The sequence below is a fragment of the Pipistrellus hanaki genome (assembly GCF_964339955.1).
Source record: "Pipistrellus hanaki genome assembly, chromosome: 2".
NCBI classification, from domain to species: Eukaryota; Metazoa; Chordata; class Mammalia; order Chiroptera; family Vespertilionidae; genus Pipistrellus; species Pipistrellus hanaki.
Genome location: NC_140504.1, coordinates 80169790 through 80188703, shown reverse-complemented (window position 1 = coordinate 80188703; position 18914 = coordinate 80169790). Strand labels below are relative to the sequence as shown.

Sequence of the window (18914 nt, the reverse complement as noted above, 5' to 3'; positions counted from 1 at the left end):
ACTTAGCATAATATTTTCTAGATCTATCCATGTTGTTGCAGATGACAAAATTTCATTTATTTTTATGACTGAGTAATATTTCATTTTATATATGAACCGTTTTTTCTTTATCCATTCATCTATTGGTGAATATTTAGATTGCTTCTATATCTTGACTATTGTAAATAATGCTGCAATGAACATATGAATGCATATGTCTTTTCAAATTAGTATTTTGAGGTGGGTTTTTTGGAAAAATACCCCAAAGTAGATCCTTCTTTGTCTCTTGGTATAGCCTTTGTTTTAAAGCCTATTTTGTCTGATATAAGTAATACTACCCCAGCTTTTTTTTTTTTTTTTTTTTTGCTTCCATTTTCAGGCAATATCTTTTTCCATCACTTAGCAAGAAATTTTGAAAAATAATTTTCATTTCTAGTATATAGCCAAATCTCACTTTTTCAGTAATTTTCCAGTAGGGTACAGAACTTCCAGATTTTTAATCCAGTTCCCAGTGATAATTACTGTAGGTCCTTGAGTTACGTCAGAGATCCATTCCTACAGTGTTGCCATAAGTCGGAACCCACCTATGTCACTCACATGGAGCACATACACAACAGTAATAAAGTGAAACAGTAAAAAAAAATAAATAAATAAATAAATAACAATTCCTGACCTTTACTGTGGTAAATAAATAATAAAAAACATAAAGCAATATCTACATACATCAAATGACGGAACTTTTTTTATATATAAATTCTGTAAATGGGAGATGGCAATTTAACCATGAAACAACACAAGTCAAGTCCAACGTAACTTGAGGACTCCTGTACTTACATAAGATGTTATTACATTACTAGAGGCGTGATGCTCGAAATTCGACCCTCACAGCCGTGGTGGCTTGCCTTGGCCTTTGCAGCCACCGCTTCATCCAGAAGGTCATCCGGAAGGACTTCCAGAAGCTCATTTGGCTGTCTGCTCTAATAACATTATGCTTTTATTATTATAGATTATATCCAGTGTCACCATGGACTGAACTGTTTGTCTTACTGACTACTCAAAGAAAAGGAATGATAGGCAAAGAAGGAAAGATCATGAAAACGTTCTTTCAAAATTTCCATCTATAACTTGCTAACATAGTACCAGTTTTTCATTTTAATTCAAATATTGAGAGAATATAAGTATGTCCTCATTTATGATAATTGTATGTGTTTCCTCTCACCACCACATTTTTAAAAAAGAATAAAAAAAACTTGGTATTAGACAACGATGACACTATAAAATGTTGACTGAGGTAAAAATTAAAGTAATACTTTTTACCCTGATAGACCTATGGTACTTAATTTTTTAATAATCTTGAAGGCAAATTTTGCTAGCTCCATACCACAGATGACAATTATAAATAGCAAGCTTATTGAGTTTCCAGGTACCTAAGGGATTTATTTTTAATCTTCCACAACATCTTTTAATGTTTGATTCTTTACTTTCCCTTTACATATAATGAATCTTTGAAAGTGGAAATGACTTTCCTGGGCCACACTAGTAGATGGGGAAGACTAGGCTTCAAGTGAAGTTCTGTTCAACTTGTGGGTTTCATGCACAGTGCTTGATAGTCTTCTAATAAGCTGGAGTCTCACTCTCAGGAGTACACATCAGTTCTGACTGTTTTCACAACCCCATTTCTTCATGTCCCCTCTCCTCCTCCACCCATGCACTCAGCTTCCACCCTCTTGAAATTTCAGCCACAGTCAAAGGAAACAGGACAGCATATTGTGCATATGTATGTGTGTGTGTGTGTGTGTGTGTGTGTGTGTTTACTTCCTTTTCCACAACAGGTGTTAGTTTCAAAGTGCTCATTGAATGAACTGAAGTTTTCCCTAAGATTTTCATTGTTGCAATTAATTATTTTCCCAAATGTAGCAGACTACTCTGTACCCGTCTCTTGAAACCAGTAACCATTACATCAATTCCTTTAGCATTTCTTGCAGTGCTGGTTTGGTGGTGATGAACTCCATTGGCCACATTTTGTCTTGAAAGCACTTTATTTCACCGTCTATTTTAAATCATAGCCTTGAAAGATATAGTAATCCTGGTTCCTGATCCTTGCTTTTCATTACCTTGAGTTCTTCATGCCATTCCCTTGTCAATAATCAACCAAAGACCTTGTATGCATAAAAGCATAACCCATGAATACAGATATTAAGGTGGTGAAGCCTGGGATGGGGGGCAGGGGCAGATTTGAATGGTTTAATTGGAGTAAAAGGGGACATATGTAATACTTTCCATAATAAAGAATTATTTAAAAAAAAAAAAAGCATACAAATAAATAAAAATACCAAAATAGGAGTAGAGCTTATGTGAGCTGTGGGACAACATGATACATAACAACATTCACATAATAGGAGTACCAGAAAGGTAATAAAATGACCAAGAGATAGAGAATACGTTTGAAGAAATAATGGAAGAAAAGTTCTCTAACCTGGTGAAAGAAAAAGTCACACAAGTTCAGAAGTGTCTACTTAGTCCATATTTTAATTGAATTGTCTTTCTTTTGTTACATTGTAGGGGGTATATATGAAATACATGATATATTCAGATATATCATTGCCAAATATGTTCTCCCATACAGTGACCTCCCTTTTCATTTTGTTGATGGTTTCTTTTGCTGTGCTGAAGCTTTTTATTTTGATGTAGTCCTATTTGTTTATTTTCTCCTTAGTTGTTTTTTGTTTGTTTGTTTTTGTTTTGTTTGCCCTAGAAGATGTATCTTAAAACATATTGCTACAAGAGATGTCTGAGATTCTACTGCCTATAGTTTTATCTGGATTTTTATGGTTTCCCGACTTACATTTGTCTCTTGTTCATTTTGAGTTTATTCTTCTATCTGGTGTTAGTTGGTGGTCTAGTTTCATTTTTTTTGCATGTATTTGCCCAATTTCCCAGCACCATTAATTGAAGAGACTGTATGCTCTTGTCTCTTTTGTCAAATATTGAGTATAATGGCTTGGGTCAGTTTATGGGTTTCTGCTCTGTTCCACTGATCCAAATGCCTGTTCTTGTGCTAATGCCTATTCTTGTGCTAATACTCTTTTGATTAATTAATTTTTCTTTTTGGTTCTTGGGTTGAGTGATTTTTTTCTACCATGTCTTTTAATTCATTGATCCAATCCTTGGCTTCCCCTAATCTGTTGTGTGTTCTTTCCACTGTGTTCTAGATTAGTGTTATGTCATTCTTTAGTTACTATATCTTCTCTCAAACTATTGAGCATCTTTGCATCATTATTCTGACTTTATGTATGGCAAATTTCTTATCTCCATTTCATTTAGCTCTTCTGGAGAATTCTCTTATTCTTTCATTGGGGATGTTTTTGTTTTCTCTCCTCATTTTGGTTGTGTGTTTGGGGTTGAGTCTATGTATTACATAGATCCTCTATGAGTCCCAATCTCTAGTGCAGAAAAAAGTCAGATGTTGTTTGTGACTGGCCCAGAGTACCCTGTTTGGAGCTACCAGCAATCCACAGCTTAAGGCTCTCCCCAAGATCTGCACCAGAGACTGCTTTTTTTTAGCCTCAGGAGCAGGATTAGAAGACTCAAAACTTCCTTATACCCACCTCTGCCTGCAGCCCCATTGACATTCAGTTTTGATTAGCCTCAGGTTATGGAACACAGGGTGGAGTTGAGAAGTCCTCCAACAGGGTAGGGCAACTGCCTTCCCCCAGACAAAACTGCTTGGATACCAAAAGTTCACTGGAAAAAAAGATGTCTCTGCAGCGTGAGGGAATGGCTTAGCATAGGAAACTAGGTATCAGCCCTCTGAGCTCCAATCCCAGAGCCCCATGCCCAGATTCTGCTCACACAGTTCCAGTCCATTCAGCCCTCTCTCAGCTGGAAACCCAAGGTGTGTGGCTGCACACAAAATTTTGTGCATTAACCCTTTGAGAGAGTCCCTGCATTTCAAGCTGTGGGTCCCTGGCAGACAGCAATCCTTTTGCTTTTTCAGCCAGATATTATGTGGGCACCTTTCTTAGTTCTGATGCTCTGGGCTGGGGAATCAAGCCTGGGGTTTAGACTCCAGAATTTTCTATGGGAACCCCCCACAGCTGAGATATTCCTCCAGAACTTCAGCTGCTATCTGTGGGAGCTCAGCCAGCCCTTTTGTACCTCTGCACTTCCTACCAGTCTCTGGGCGGTCTCTAATTTCTATCCTGTTATCAGGGTTTTCTCAGCTAGTCTTCAGCTGATTATTCAGGATGGTTTTTTGTATTTTAATTGTATTTCCAGTTTGATCCTGGGAGAATGTCAGTGTAGCTTCCACCTACTCTGCCACCATTTTAGAATCACTTCTAAGATTCTTAATCATATAGCCCATGGCCCTAATATTATTTGCAAAATAAGCAAAAGTTTATCTTGAAAAATTACGTAGGTGACTTTTTGGGACATATCATGACTTCCAATGAGGTTTACAGGAAAATACAAAGTTTTTAAAAAAATTATACTGACTTGGATCAAAAGGGAAAGAGACAGTTCAAAATAAAAAGATTTTTATAGGCAGAACACAGGCTGAGGAGTCTACTTAGCTATAATGTAGACTACTTCTCACAGAAAAGACAGGACCTCTCTGAGAGCAGAGTCAACAGCCCAGAGAGAGGCTTTGAGAGCCACAGAGTACAGTGGATTAGACCAGTGTTTCCCAACCTTCTCTCATGATGAGAATCACCTGGTGGAGTTGTTAAAACACAGATTCCTGAATCCCAACTAAGAAGTGCTAAACTAGAATTTTTGAGAACATATAGGTAAAATTGCATACCTAACTTAGTGCTCTGTCTGTGCACTAGAATTTTTGAGAACATATAGGTAAAATTGCATACCTAACTTAGTGCTCTGTCTGTGCACTAGTTAGGTATGCAATTTTACCTATATGTTCCCAAAAATTCTAGTTTAGCACTTCTTAGTTGGGATTCAGGAATCTGTGTTTTAACAACTCCACCAGGTGATTCTCATCATGAGAGAAGGTTGGGAAACACTGGTCTAATCCACTGTACTCTGTGGCTCTCAAAGCCTCTCTCTGGGCTGTTGACTCTGCTCTCAGAGAGGTCCTGTCTTTTCTGTGAGAAGTAGTCTACATTATAGCTAAGTAGACTCCTCAGCCTGTGTTCTGCCTATAAAAATCTTTTTATTTTGAACTGTCTCTTTCCCTTTTGATCCAAGTCAGTATAATTCTTTTATACAGATGTTATATACAGAGCACTAAGTTAGGTATGCAATTTTACCTATATGTTCTCAAAAATTCTAGTTTAGCACTTCTTAGTTGGGATTCAGGAATCTGTGTTTTAACAACTCCACCAGGTGATTCTCATCATGAGAGAAGGTTGGGAAACACTGGATTAGACAACCAAATTAGAGAGCAGAAGTGGGCCTATTTGAAAGTGAATTTCTAACCCTCCTACTAGAGCTCTCTGACATTTTTCTGGGTGAATTTCAGATGAGTAGCCAACATGTGCCTCTATTCTCCTAATATTTTTGAAAGGAGATATCTAGTACAATGATCCTGTCCCTAACTCATCATTATATGTTAGGAACTAGGGAACAGAAAACTTGTTGTTTTTAGTTCACAGGTCTCTGAATCAAGAGGCACTGCAGCCTCAAAGAGCCTCATCTGCTTCTTGATCTCATGCAAAACACAAGATTATGGGCTCTGAGACTGTGCCATGACTGGATGAGTTTTGGGCAGCGAGAAGACAAGGTGAGTGCATTTTAAATATGAGAGACATGGGAATTATTGCAGCCAGTAGACAATCCAGAGGAATAATAATCCTATAGGTGAGAATGAAACTTGGTCAGACATCTGGGAATAACAGACACCTCATCTAAGTTAATGGGTAGAGTTGAAGCAAGATGTGACAAGAAGGAATGGGTATCCAAAGCCAAAAAGGCAGTTGACTTGACAAATCTCGATAGGGTACATCAAAACCTAGAGTTCTGGAGACTTAAACATTAGATACAGAAGGCAGTGATAACGAAGTGGATAAAGGAAATTATATTCATATACACGGAAAATGTGAGCAACACTCCTTTGACTTCAGAAGTGCTGCAAAGCCTTGTGAAGACCCAAATTGCTCTCTGTAAGCACATCTGCACTGGGCTGAAGGAGTTGGAGCAATTCTTAACATTTTCATGCCCCAGCCCTCAAATCACTTCTTAAATTTGAAACTCCGCAATCCCAGACTCTGAATGTAATTGCAACCTCTCCCTTTTTTTTCATCCTTGCACATTACCTAAGCCTGCATTGCCGCTGCTCTTACCTCATCGAGACCTCCATTTATCCAACCCTGGCATGTTTCCTCATTAACTTTCCCTCTCTGATCTGCCCCTTTCTGAAACTACCATTGACCCAGCATCATCACCAACATCTTCCCTTGGCCCCAGTCGGCATCCTGATTCCTGATCCTATCCAATTATCTTTTTCTCTGGGAATAAATTAATTAATTCAATTATCTTTTTAATTCAGTTATCTTTAATTAATTCAATTATCTTTTTATCTGGGAATAAATCCCTAATTATGATGGATGATAACAAAATTTAGATCAATTTTATTCCAATGACCTTCTAATGTTGTCATTCAGCTACATCTTCAACAGTTCTCTATAATCTTTTTGCTTAAGCTTCCTCCCTAAAGCAGTGGCACAATTCTCTTCAAGTTGTATCACTGTACTTGCAAAACTCACTCTGCCAAAACACAGATCCTATCCTTTCACTTACCTTCTTAAACATTTCAACATGTTTATTGCCTGGAAAAGAAGACCCAGCGTTCTTATCATGCCAGGACCTTCATTGCCGTCCCAGGTAATTTTCACTCCTCACATCCTTGGTGCTGCTGTGCCTTTGCAGGACCACATCATACTACTTACTTCATGTGTCTAACCATCCTGCCTTCCTGCCTCTGCTTTTGCTCATGCTTTATCCTCTATTAGAACAGTGTTCACGCTTTCACCACAGTAGGATTCATTCTTCCTCGCCAGTATTTCTAAGACACTTTATACATACTCTCTAATGCCCTTATTGCATTATGACTATATTATAAGTATGTGTTTAACTTCTTTCATAAACACCTAGTATCTTAAAGACAAGTACAAGGTATTATTTTGAAGTTTTGTCCCTGAATAGGTTTGTTTGCTTGTTTGGTGGAGTTTGCTTTTGTCGTCTTCTTCTTCTTCTTCTTCTTCTTCTTCTTTTTACAACTAGAAAATTAATCAGCACATAAATAGCACTAAGTAAATAGTCCTTAAGTAAATGGGAGCATAGACATTGGAACATTTCAGAATTGAGAAAGCAATAAAAGATGTTTGAAAAGTCTATGAACATATTTCTACTATTATAATTTGAACACCAATATACACATTTAAACCTGGTGATTATCTTAAACATTTCCAGAAAGAAATAAACAGTTCATTCTATTGGGTACTTGCCTTCATTTGAATACAATTCTTACTCTGTAACAATATTTTACAGAAAAAAAATAGTTATTTTATCAACCTCAATATTAGAAGAGTTATTAAGTAACAACTGTCTCACAGACAGTAAAATGGTTTGTTCCACCAGTCAGTTATATTGTTATTGCAGTTACATTAATTAAACCTCTATACTTCATTTTTCTTACCTATGGAATGGGAGAAAATAACTGTACCTATATCAATGGCCTGATACATTAAAGCAGTTAATATTCCTGGAGAAGTATAAACTCAGAAAACACAAGTATTATTGTTATTCTAATTGGAGCAGCCAACTTTGTAGGTTCTCATGAGTTTTTGAGCAAACTGAATGTTACTTTCATGTTATTAATAAAACTATGTGTGTATGAACCCTTACAGGTCTTTATAATCTAAAGTAAGTTAAACTAGGAGCTTATAGTTTAACCTGAACAGGAACAATATAATTGGACATTAAGATAAACAGACAACTGAATATAAGTTAACATTATATTTTTTTTAATGTATATAAGCAGAGGAGTAAAATGTAACATGTAGCTAGTTCAAAAAATTGGCAAATATTCATGCTGAGTAAATCCTGGGAAGTTTTTCTCTCTGAATTATTATCAAAGAGGCTAGATATAGTCAATGGGAATACAGGTTCTACTTAAAGAGTAATCCCAGCTCTTATTCGATGAAGTCATTCAAAACACAGAATACAATCTATGTGTTAAGAGTAGGAGAAACCTGAGTGACATTGCCTATGTTCAGTAACCCAGAGGTGGCCCCTAGCACCATGAGGACTCACCATGGGAACTTTATATGTAAAGGAATATGAGCAAATCTGATTACAGGATGTGTTTGAATTAATAATGGTACATTATTTATTTAAATTCTAATTGTAAGTGGCAAGAAAAATAAGACAAAAAGGTAAAGAAACCCAATTGCAACTGGCTGCATTTGTTTTCCTATTTTCTTTGTTTTCTATAAATACATTATCAGATTAATTTTTCTAAATTTAATACTGAAAAGATTTCTTATAAACTGTAATACAATTTATGTGACACATTTTTTCCTTAATACTAAATATCATTTTATTGAACTTAATTTGAATGCTACCATGTGATGCTTAGAGTAGTTGAATTATTAGGAAATTTACTTTCTTATTATAAGCTGGTTCTTTTTGCCTACACAATTATGTTTTATTATGGAAACACACAGAACTGTTTTCAGTTTCTCTTTTTTAATATTCTGCTCAAAATGTAATATGAAGATTATCTCTTGAAGAGGCTAGTGTGCCAAAATTATCAGGCAAATTAAAGTGGAAAGTTATTTTTGCTTATAACATGGGAAATATCAGCACTTTTAAATGAATTCTCATAATGCTAAATAATCTAGAAAAAGAATCAACCAATTAAGAAAATATTAAGCCCTTTTATGGAATACATAGTGCAAATTTTATGATGGGATAATGGTGGTAAAATTGGAAGGAAGGTAGAAATTAATTAATCTACCATGTTTTCAAGATGTCTAAATGGCTTTGGAGTAAGCATTTCACCACTGACCATTGACCCCTCATGCCCACCTGAGATGTTTCTAGGGAAGACAGCTAAAGACTGTGAGGTCCACTGATATTGAAAGCATATATCAAGGATTTTCATGACAGTTCTGATGGTGCTGATAAACACACCATTAGGCCTCAGGACCTGAGATCCAATATTGTGCTAGGAAATAGGGTCATATGGCACAACTCCTACAGGCTGAAAGGAGCGTAAATGACGAGGGGAGATGGGAGTTAAAAAGCCTAGAGCAGGAGGTCCAAGAGCTGCACTAAGACCTCAAAAAAATAGGGGACCATCAGAAGTAGGAGTAAGATCTTTTATTTGAGACACTCCAAGTAAGTTAGGAATGTTAGAAAAAGAGAGATGCTGAGAAAATTGTACAGTAGAAATGTCAGAGCTGATGCCAATGAGAGGAATTCATAAATGGGACAGCAGTGAAAGGATTAGCAAAGGGCTGAGGAACAACCAGATTGGTTACCCACCACCCACCTGACTTCCGGGACCAGCAACATCAGCATCACCTGGGCTCCTGTTAGAGACTTGGACCAAGTCATCTGTGTTTTACCAAGCCCCCCTGGTGATTCTGAAGCCAACTAAATTCCAGAACAAATGGTTTAGAATTGCAAAGGAAACTTTGGCCTCCATTCTTCATTTGGAGTTGTCTTACCTTTTAAAAACAGGTAAGTGTTGATATAAATTATAATATAGATATACAACTCCTTTACAATTACACCCTGCAGAAATACTCATTTTCCAAGTGGTAGGTTTCAAATTTCTTCTTCCCCTCAATTTTCTTAGGAGAAGCCATCAGAACCTGCCTTAAATAAATATGAGAAAATAAAAATTAAATGCAATGCTGATAAACTAAATACAAGCAGAATATTAAATATGCTGCACGCCAATGTTTTATAATACACACACACTTCAAAGGAAGCATTTGATATAAAACTATCAAGTATTTTAAATTATTGTTCTATTAGTTCAACAAATAAAACATAACTATTTAAAGTAAAAAATTATTTAAGGGATATAGAGGTAAAATTATTATTAATTACAAGTAAGAATAAAGTTTCAGATTTTCATGTTCTTTCTGTCTCTTCCTAAGATCTAGGCAGCTGATAAAGTATTATTCAAGAAGAGAGAAGGGTAGATGCAAAAAAAAAATCTTATGAAAATAATTATTCTTATTTGATTACATTCTTATTGCTCTTATTTAACTTGTAATTAAACAATATCATGTACTGAATCAAATTGTAATGTAAATATCTGTGTTTTCCGAAGGTCTTAGGTGACTCACAGATTGAGAACCACTAGCAGGGTCACCTAAGACCTTCAGAAAACACAGATATTTACATTATGACTCATTAACAGTAGCAAAATTACAGTTATGCAGTAGCAACAAAAATAATTTTATGGTTGGGCGTCACCACAACATGAGGAACTGTATTAAAGGGTCATGGCATTAGGAAGTTTGAGAACCACTGGGTTAGAGGGTCTTCTTTCAAAAGTAAGGTTACATGGTCATTATAATTGTGATTTGTAGAAAAGAATAACTTCCACTTCAGGGTGTGTGCCATGCTAAGCTCTCCTACTGTCACAGTCACCTTAGTAGGTGGGCTATTTGGTCAGAAGTGTTATTGTAATAATGAGCAGTGTTGTTTGGTTATTTAACTGTATCTAATTTTATTTTATTTTAAACTAAATTAACTACTTCTAACCACAAGGACTACTAAACACTCTGATGTTTTACTCATTTTATAAAATAATCATCGAATGTTAGATACTAAAAATATTTTATTTTTGTTTACTTTTCTTTTTATAACCTTTATATTGTGACATACTATGCATTAAATTTTTTGTAGTCCTCATAAACCCAATAATAATGTCCTTAATATAACTTTGAATTAAGTGCAAGATTGTTATGATTTTAAATACTGCCTTCAAAATAATATTTTCTTATGTAATGCACAAATAAATATTAATGACATGTGCTTTTAAACTTTTTCTGGCACGAACAGAAAATCATAGCTAGGATTAATACAGTGTGTGTTTTTTTTTTAATGCAATTCTATAATGGTAGCGATTTTACTGAATAATAGTTTAGTTTGCTCCTAAAAATTATTTTATTTGATCTGTATTCCAAAGAATGTTTTGAAAGTTATTATTTGTTACTGTTCTCATTGGTTTTTAAATTAAATTTAATAAAAAAAAGAAAATGAGTGATCTCAACTCATTTTTTTAATCTATAGAATGTTATAGAAAAACATACACCTATAATTTTTTTAATATATTTTATTGATTTTTTTACAGAGAGGAAGAGAGAGGGATAGAGAGTTAGAAATATCGATGAGAGAGAAGCATTGATCATCTGCCTTCTGCACACATCCTAACGGGGATGTGCCTGCAACCAAGGTACATACCCTTGACCAGAATAGAACCTGGGACCCTTCAGTCGCAGGCCGACCCTCTATCCACTGAGCCAAACCGGTTAAAGCTACATCTATACTTAACGATTTATTCTGAAAAAAAGAGAAAAATATTTAAAGCTTTCTCTGAACTGTTTTCCTTCTCCTTTGTAACAGATACCTATGTTTCAGCTGTATTAATGTTCTCAAACCAAGACATGGAGTTCTTAAACTCATCTGATCACAATCTGACCTCCGAAGAACTGTTAGACAGCATGCCCTCCAAGGTCCTGGTGTCCCTCACGCTGTCCGCGCTGGCGCTGATGACCACCACCATCAACTCCCTGGTCATCGCTGCCATCATCGTGACGCGGAAGCTGCACCACCCAGCCAACTACCTGATCTGCTCCCTGGCTGTCACAGACTTCCTGGTCGCTGTCCTGGTGATGCCCTTCAGCATCGTGTATATCGTGAGGGAGAGCTGGGTCATGGGGCAGGTTGTCTGCGACATCTGGCTGAGCGTGGACATCACGTGCTGCACCTGCTCCATCCTGCATCTCTCTGCCATCGCGCTGGACAGGTACCGGGCCATCACAGATGCTGTGGAGTACGCCAGGAAGAGGACTCCCAGGAATGCCGGCATTATGATTGCAGTAGTTTGGATTATATCTGCTTTTATCTCTATGCCTCCCCTGATCTGGAGGCACCAAGGAACTAGTAGAGACGATGAATGCATCATCAAGCACGACCACATTGTTTCCACTATCTACTCAACATTTGGGGCTTTCTACATCCCGCTGACGTTGATTTTGATCCTCTACTACAAAATATATAAAGCAGCAAAGACGTTATACCACAAGAGGCAAGCCAGTAGGATTGCCAAGGAGGAGCTGAATGGTCAAGTTCTTTTGGAGAGTGGTGAGAAAAGCACCAGACTGGTCTCCACGGCCTACATGCTAGAAAAGTCTTTATCTGATCCATCAACGGACTTTGATAGGATTCAAAGCACTGGGAAAAGTCCCAGGTCTCAATTCAAGCATGAGAAATCTTGGAGAAGGCAAAAGATCTCAGGAACAAGAGAACGCAAAGCAGCCACTACCTTGGGATTAATTTTGGGTGCATTTGTCATATGTTGGCTTCCTTTTTTTGTAAAAGAATTGGTTGTTAATGTCTGTGAAAAGTGTAAAATTTCTGAAGAAATGTCAAATTTTTTGGCATGGCTTGGATATCTCAATTCGCTTATAAATCCACTGATTTATACAATCTTTAATGAAGATTTTAAGAAAGCATTCCAAAAACTTGTACTATGTCGATGTTAGTTTTAAAAAAGGTTTATTATCCAAAGGTTGTCATTATTCTTTTTGAGGAGAAGTAACTAAGTGAATGCTAAATGATAATGCATTTAAACTTTTAGAAGGAAATAAATTAAAACTGCTAAAATGATGACTAATTTATATTTTAATAGCAGCAGGAATATTAAATTTATTAATATAAAAATATTACTTTTGACCATCATTCTAGAGTACTCAAAATTAGAAAAAATGCATTATTTATAAGCAGTATTTTGCTTCACCTATGCAATGTTCCTAAAAAGCTAACTGGAAATATATACATACATATATTATAAATAACAGTAGTTTTCCAGATTTATGTCTTACAAAAATTATAGGAAAGTATTCAATTAACAACATATCTCCTTTCATAACGTCTATAGAATCCTACTGTTTTATCATATAATTCAATTATTTTATTAAAAATATATAATTCACCACAAAGCATATCTTTCTCTTACCTAGCCACTCTTGTTCCCTGTCCATCTTAGGCAATAGGACAGAGGGGAAGGAGTTATCAAGGACTCTTAGTATGACTGGAGGAAATGTAAAAGTGAGAGAGAATGTCTTTGTATTTAGATAGTAACCATAAAGTGAGTTAGGTACTGCAAAATAATTTTAGATACTGAACTTATGCATATTTTACATATTCTTTTTGTTTCATATGAATTCCTAGAGTATTTTTAATTTAACTTAATTTAATGTTTTTTCATCACCATTTATTCCCTTATACCTTCTTCCACTTCTATCCCCTGCCTGTGGCCCCACAATCACCACACTGTTGTCTGTCTGCCAACCATCCGTTATCAACATTTAAAATCAAAGCCTTACTCTAAGTAGCAATAACTAAAGGGGAAAAGATGGGGAGGTCAGGGAGAGATGTTATACTTACACATGTTTATTTAGGAATCAAATATAAGGCACTAAGTACCCTAGGCTATTCATCATAGTTATTATATTCATAATGTCTTCTTAAGAATATAAAATACATTTTCTTTCTGTTCATGTTAATAAGCTCAATTGCTAACTAAAATGTTCATGAGCCTTTATACTTCAACAGTTCCATACCTTATATTTAAACATTATTTCCTTTTTATTAGAGAGAATGTGATAGAAATTTCTAGAACTTTTCACTGACTTAAAAAAAAAATCTGTTTTCAATTGATAGACATGAATAAGCAGATACTCCTTATCATGATAAATATCTACACTAACAAAAGAGAGACATGCAAATTAACCATCACTCTGCTATGCCAAGCCATGCTCACCATCAGGAGTGAGTATGCAAATTAACCCAACCAATATGGCAGCCAGCCACGGAGCAGGAGCAAGCAGGAGGCTTGGGTTGCCCCGGCAATGAAGGAAGCCAAGCTTCCCACCTACCCTGGCCAGCCCTGGCCTCTGCTCAAGGCTACAAAGTTTCAATTATAGAAGACAAATAAATCTCAACAAAAATCTTGGTGGCCACAGAGCTGGAGAAAGCAGGAGGCTTGGGTTTCCCCCAGCAATGGAGGAAGCCAAGCTTCCTGCCTGCCCCAGCCAGCCCTGGCCCCCACTCAAGGCTACAAAGTTTCAATTATAGAAGATAAACAAGTCCTAGTACTTACTTCCAGCCAGCCCTGGCCTCTACTCAACGAGGCACTGAGAAAAGAAAAAAAGATGGGACTTGGACCTTGGGTTGCCAGAGAGTGATCAGGCCAAAATGGGATGGCAGGGGCCATTGGAGGTAAGCAGACCAGCAGAGGGGCCAGTTTGGGTGAGAATGCCATCAGTGAGGGTCAGTTAGAGGTGATCAGGACAGTGGGGAGGGGCAGTTTGGAGTGAGCAGGCCAGCAGGAGGGCAGTTGGGGTTAGCAGGCCAGCAGGGGAGGCAGTTGGAGGCAAGCAGGCCAGCAGGTGGGGCAGTTGGGATGATCAAGCTGGTGGGAGAGGGAGCATTTGGAGGTGAACAGGCCGGCATGCAGAGTGGTTAGGGGCAATCAGGCAGGCAGGCAGGCAGGTGAGTGGCTGGAGCCAGCAGTCCCAAATTGTGAGAGGGATGTCTGACCGCCAGTTTAGGTTCGATCCCTGTAAATGGGCAGTAGGACATTCTCCGAGGGATCCCAGATTGGAGAGAGTGCAAGCCAGGCTGAGGAACACCTCCTCCCCGTGCATGATTTCGTGTACCAGGTCAATAGTATGTGTGTATATATGTGTATATATATGTATATATGTATATATATATATATGTGTGTGTGCGTGTGTGTGTGTGTGTATAATATATATAATTACATATGTATATACCTCCCAATTAATTATTCTACTAGTTCAGTGAACCAAAGCAATTTCATAATTTTTTTATTGAAAGGCTTACCATCAACCAAGATTATTTGAAAAAGAATACATTTTTTTAAAGCTGTACTATTATGTGTATTCTAAACATCCTTTCTTTGTGGATGCTTAAAGTACATTACATTTTTTATGTCTCTATAACATTATTCTCAATGCAACAAATATTTACAGAGTTCTTATTTTATATAATGTATTTTTAAGAATTACTATATAGAAGATACGAGAAATACTCTACTGTATACTATATAGAAGATATAATAAATATTAAAATACAGTTTATTCCTTAACATGTTTGCAATCTAAAAGTGAGAGGGGGGCGGGGGTAAATGCTATAATGGAAGAGAAAAAGAACAAAGATCTGGCATGGAAACTGCTTACATAATTTTAATGGTTCAAATTTTTAAAATATCACTTATGGTTCAGGAAAATTTTATAAAATATATCTAAAATATTATTAAATAAACAACATTTGAGTAAGAGAAATACTCCAAGTGTGGCAACATCAGTTCAGACTGTATCCTGCAGGTATTTGGTGGGACATGTTCATGGAATATCAGTGAGTTTGGCCACTATTTAAAATAGGAGGAAAAGAAAAGATTAAAAGAGAAAATGGCTGTCATGTGGCTGACTCTGAATGTCAGAAAAAGAACTTTATTGTCAATTTGGTTACTGTCTGTCAATGAGTGGTCACTTTTTAGTAGAAAAATTAGAAGTTTAGGATTCAAGCAAATAGGGTACTTTGAGATAATGACTTTTTGTTAGAAAGCTAATCAATAATCCAGGCAATGAAGTCTTGAACTTGATTCTGACAATGAGAAGGAAAAGGTGAAAGCAAATGAGAGATGGTATGGCAGAGGAATCTATAGGACATAGCAAATCTATGTATATAAAAGCCTAAGTGACTGGAACTACCAATTACTATGATGTGCACTATCCACCATGGGGCAGACACTCAATGCAGGAGCTGCCCCCTATTGGTCAGTGCATTCCCATAGCCAACCTCCTCTGACCAGCTAACCTCCCCTGGTCCCTCCCCACAGCCCCAAGGCTGGGACAGGGAACTGAGGGTGGGTGGCAGCAGACACGGCCCCTTTCCCAGGAGGACTGAGTGCTGGTTCCTTCCTTGGGGTTGGGGTCCAACCTCCCATGCCCCATCCCTCCCCCACAAACCCTGATTGGCCTGCCACCTGCCCACTGCAGTGGTGGCATGGCAAGGGAAAGAGAAGGGGGAGAGGCAGCAAACCACATGGTGGCAGAGTGCCAACGATGGCTGTGAAGGCGGCCAGCATCTGTTTCTTCCATGCCTGGCCTAGTGTCTGTTGCCTCCTCTTTGGCTCAGGCCTGATCGCCCTGGCCCCGATTGGCCCTGATCACTGATCAGGCCTAGGGACCCTACCCGTGCACGATTTTTGTGCACAGGGCCTCTAGTATGTTAATAAGCAGGCAGGCAGATGAAAGGACATGAGTCAGATAACTTGTCCTCAACTGAAATGAGAAACTCAAGAGAAAGGACCATGCCTTCTGGTGAAATGACTTCTGTTTGGGGTATGTTAAACACATAAAGACAAGTCAGAGCTCACAGGCACTATAAGCAGTTTGGCCAAGAAAAACTAACAAATAGATGAGGTTTATCCAAAGTTTTTTTGTCCTCTTCTCTTCTTTTTATCTCTCAGGACCGTATGCTGTGTTGACAACTCAAAGCCTGCTCTAGTCCCTGTCACTCTGCTTATTTCTCTTTCCCCTTCTCACCAAAATTTGATTGTGATTTATTCATGAAAGGCGTTGCTAAAGTTAAAATAATCTGTTAAATTGACTTTTTTAACCCACATCAGAAATTTAAATATTTATATTGGAGAACTCTAAAAGACACAGCCCATCAACCTAAGGGAACAAATCTAAAGCAGGTGTGTTCATCCAAATATACATACCACCCTCTACTCTGAGATGAACTGTAGCACAAATCTAGGAAAACGTAGTGACAAAGAAGTCAAATCTCTCCTCAGAGCTCTGGGGTTAATCAAGTTTATTATTTCTGTGTGCATAGACCTTTTTTTAATTCAAAGTTACCATGATACATTATAGTAATTACCACTTCATCCCTGTGTTTCCTGGAGGAGGTAAGGGTCATGCCACCACTCATGAACAATATGAGAGATTTCTTTTTAATATATTTAAATAGTAGATAGTATAGGACCAAGTGCAATTTGTACTTTCTCTGAAGTTTACTAAAAACAGATTACACATAACATGATATTATTTCCTAAATACTTAGAATTTATGTAATGAAAGAAAATTTCAATGAAAAATTTCCAAGTTACTTAAAGTTAAGGATTTTTACAAAACATATTTTTCTCACAATGATAACAAATGTAATGATATAATGTATATAACTTAACTGATAAAGTAGAAGAAGAAAGTATAAATATAATAGAAAATGATTAAATATTAGATAATGAAAGTTAATTTCCTGCTACAATTTTAAATATAACATCACTAGAAAAATAAATGGAGATTTTATTTTTGCTTTGCTTCTTTTAAACATTTTCAAATGAAGGGTGTATAAAAGGCAGGGACAAGACACAAAAGATGGGAAATCAAATTACTGGATACTAAATTCCATCTAATATTTTATGATTAAGTAAAATTTGAAAATTCATTACTGCTTATGAAATATAATTATATTTATAAAATCCTAAGCAACTGAACAACCAAATGACCGGTTACTATGACACACACTGACCACCAGGGGGCAGAAGCTCAATGCAAGAGCTGCATCCTGGTGGTCAGTTCACTCCTACAGCCAACCTCCTGCAGCCCCTCACGCCCTGGCTGGCTGGCCATTTGGCCCCAATTGAGGCTGCCAACCTCTCACAGCCTCTACCCCCTCACCCTCTCGGAATGGGTGCCAGACACAGGGCTCATGGCAGCATGAACCTCTCCCAATCAGGACTGACTGGCCAAGAGCCCACAGCAGGCGCAGTGGAGCTGGGATGAGCAGGAGTGGTTTCAGCTCAATCTCCACAGGCCATGTCAAGGGACCCCACCTGTGCATGAATTGGTGCACTGGGCCTCCAGTTTTTATTATAAAACTGGTGTAAGATTACAGATTGCCTACCTCAATAGTTTGTTTTGTTTCACAATAAATCCATGAAGTAAATCCATAGCATAAAAGTTTATTCAGGTACTGGCATTTAACAGATCAATCCTTATATAGGACCATTTTTCATTTAGAATCTCCAATCTTCCTTCCCCTATTCTGGTGAATTTGACCTTCTCCCTCCCTCCAACCCCACAGGTGCTCTAGGGTGCATGTGTCCTAGGGTGCCTGCTTGCAAGTGAAGAAAAGCTTCTTTGGGACCCAATTTACATTTTTTTTTTATTATATCAGTTACGTAAGCTCCAAATTTAAAAATTCCCTTAGCAGAGCATAATTTCCACATGCACAGGGTCAATCTTAAACTTGTCCCTCTGTATCCAGGAGTTTTGTGTACAATAGCTAAAATCTGGAAACAGCCCAGGTGCCCATCATTAGATGAGTGGATAAAAAAAGCTGTGGTACATATACAGCATGGGATACTATACAACAGTATAAAAGAAGGATCTCTTACCTTTGAGACAGCGTGGAGGGACCCAGAGATATGCTAAGCGAATTAAGCCAGTCAGAGAAAAACAAGTATCTCATGATCTTATTCATATGTGGAATCTAATGAACAAAATAAACTGTTGAACAAAATAGATCCAGTGATATAGAAGCATGCCAAACTCAGAGAGAAGGAGGTATGGGTGGGTAGGTGGGAAGATAACAAGCAAAGAACTTGTGTGCATGTATGCATAACCCATGGA

At 37.3% G+C, this 18914-nt stretch overlaps 1 protein-coding gene across 4 annotated transcripts in view; it reads left to right on the top strand.

The window, feature by feature from the left end:
• Positions 1-12835, top strand: part of HTR1F (5-hydroxytryptamine receptor 1F) — an 88134-nt gene extending 75299 nt beyond the window's left edge. Inside the window, exons 2-3 of one of the 4 annotated variants that reach the window (XM_084875542.1) lie at positions 5592-5719; positions 11587-12835. In XM_084875542.1, the coding sequence (XP_084731668.1) occupies positions 11610-12728 (1119 nt within the window). In that variant the 5' untranslated portion in view covers positions 5592-5719; positions 11587-11609 and the 3' untranslated portion in view covers positions 12729-12835. Of the gene's footprint in view, positions 1-5584; positions 5720-9549; positions 9685-11586 lie in introns of those variants that run through there. The other 3 variants (XM_084875540.1, XM_084875543.1, XM_084875541.1) reach the window with 3 other exon arrangements.
• Positions 12836-18914: the final 6079 nt, after the last annotated feature.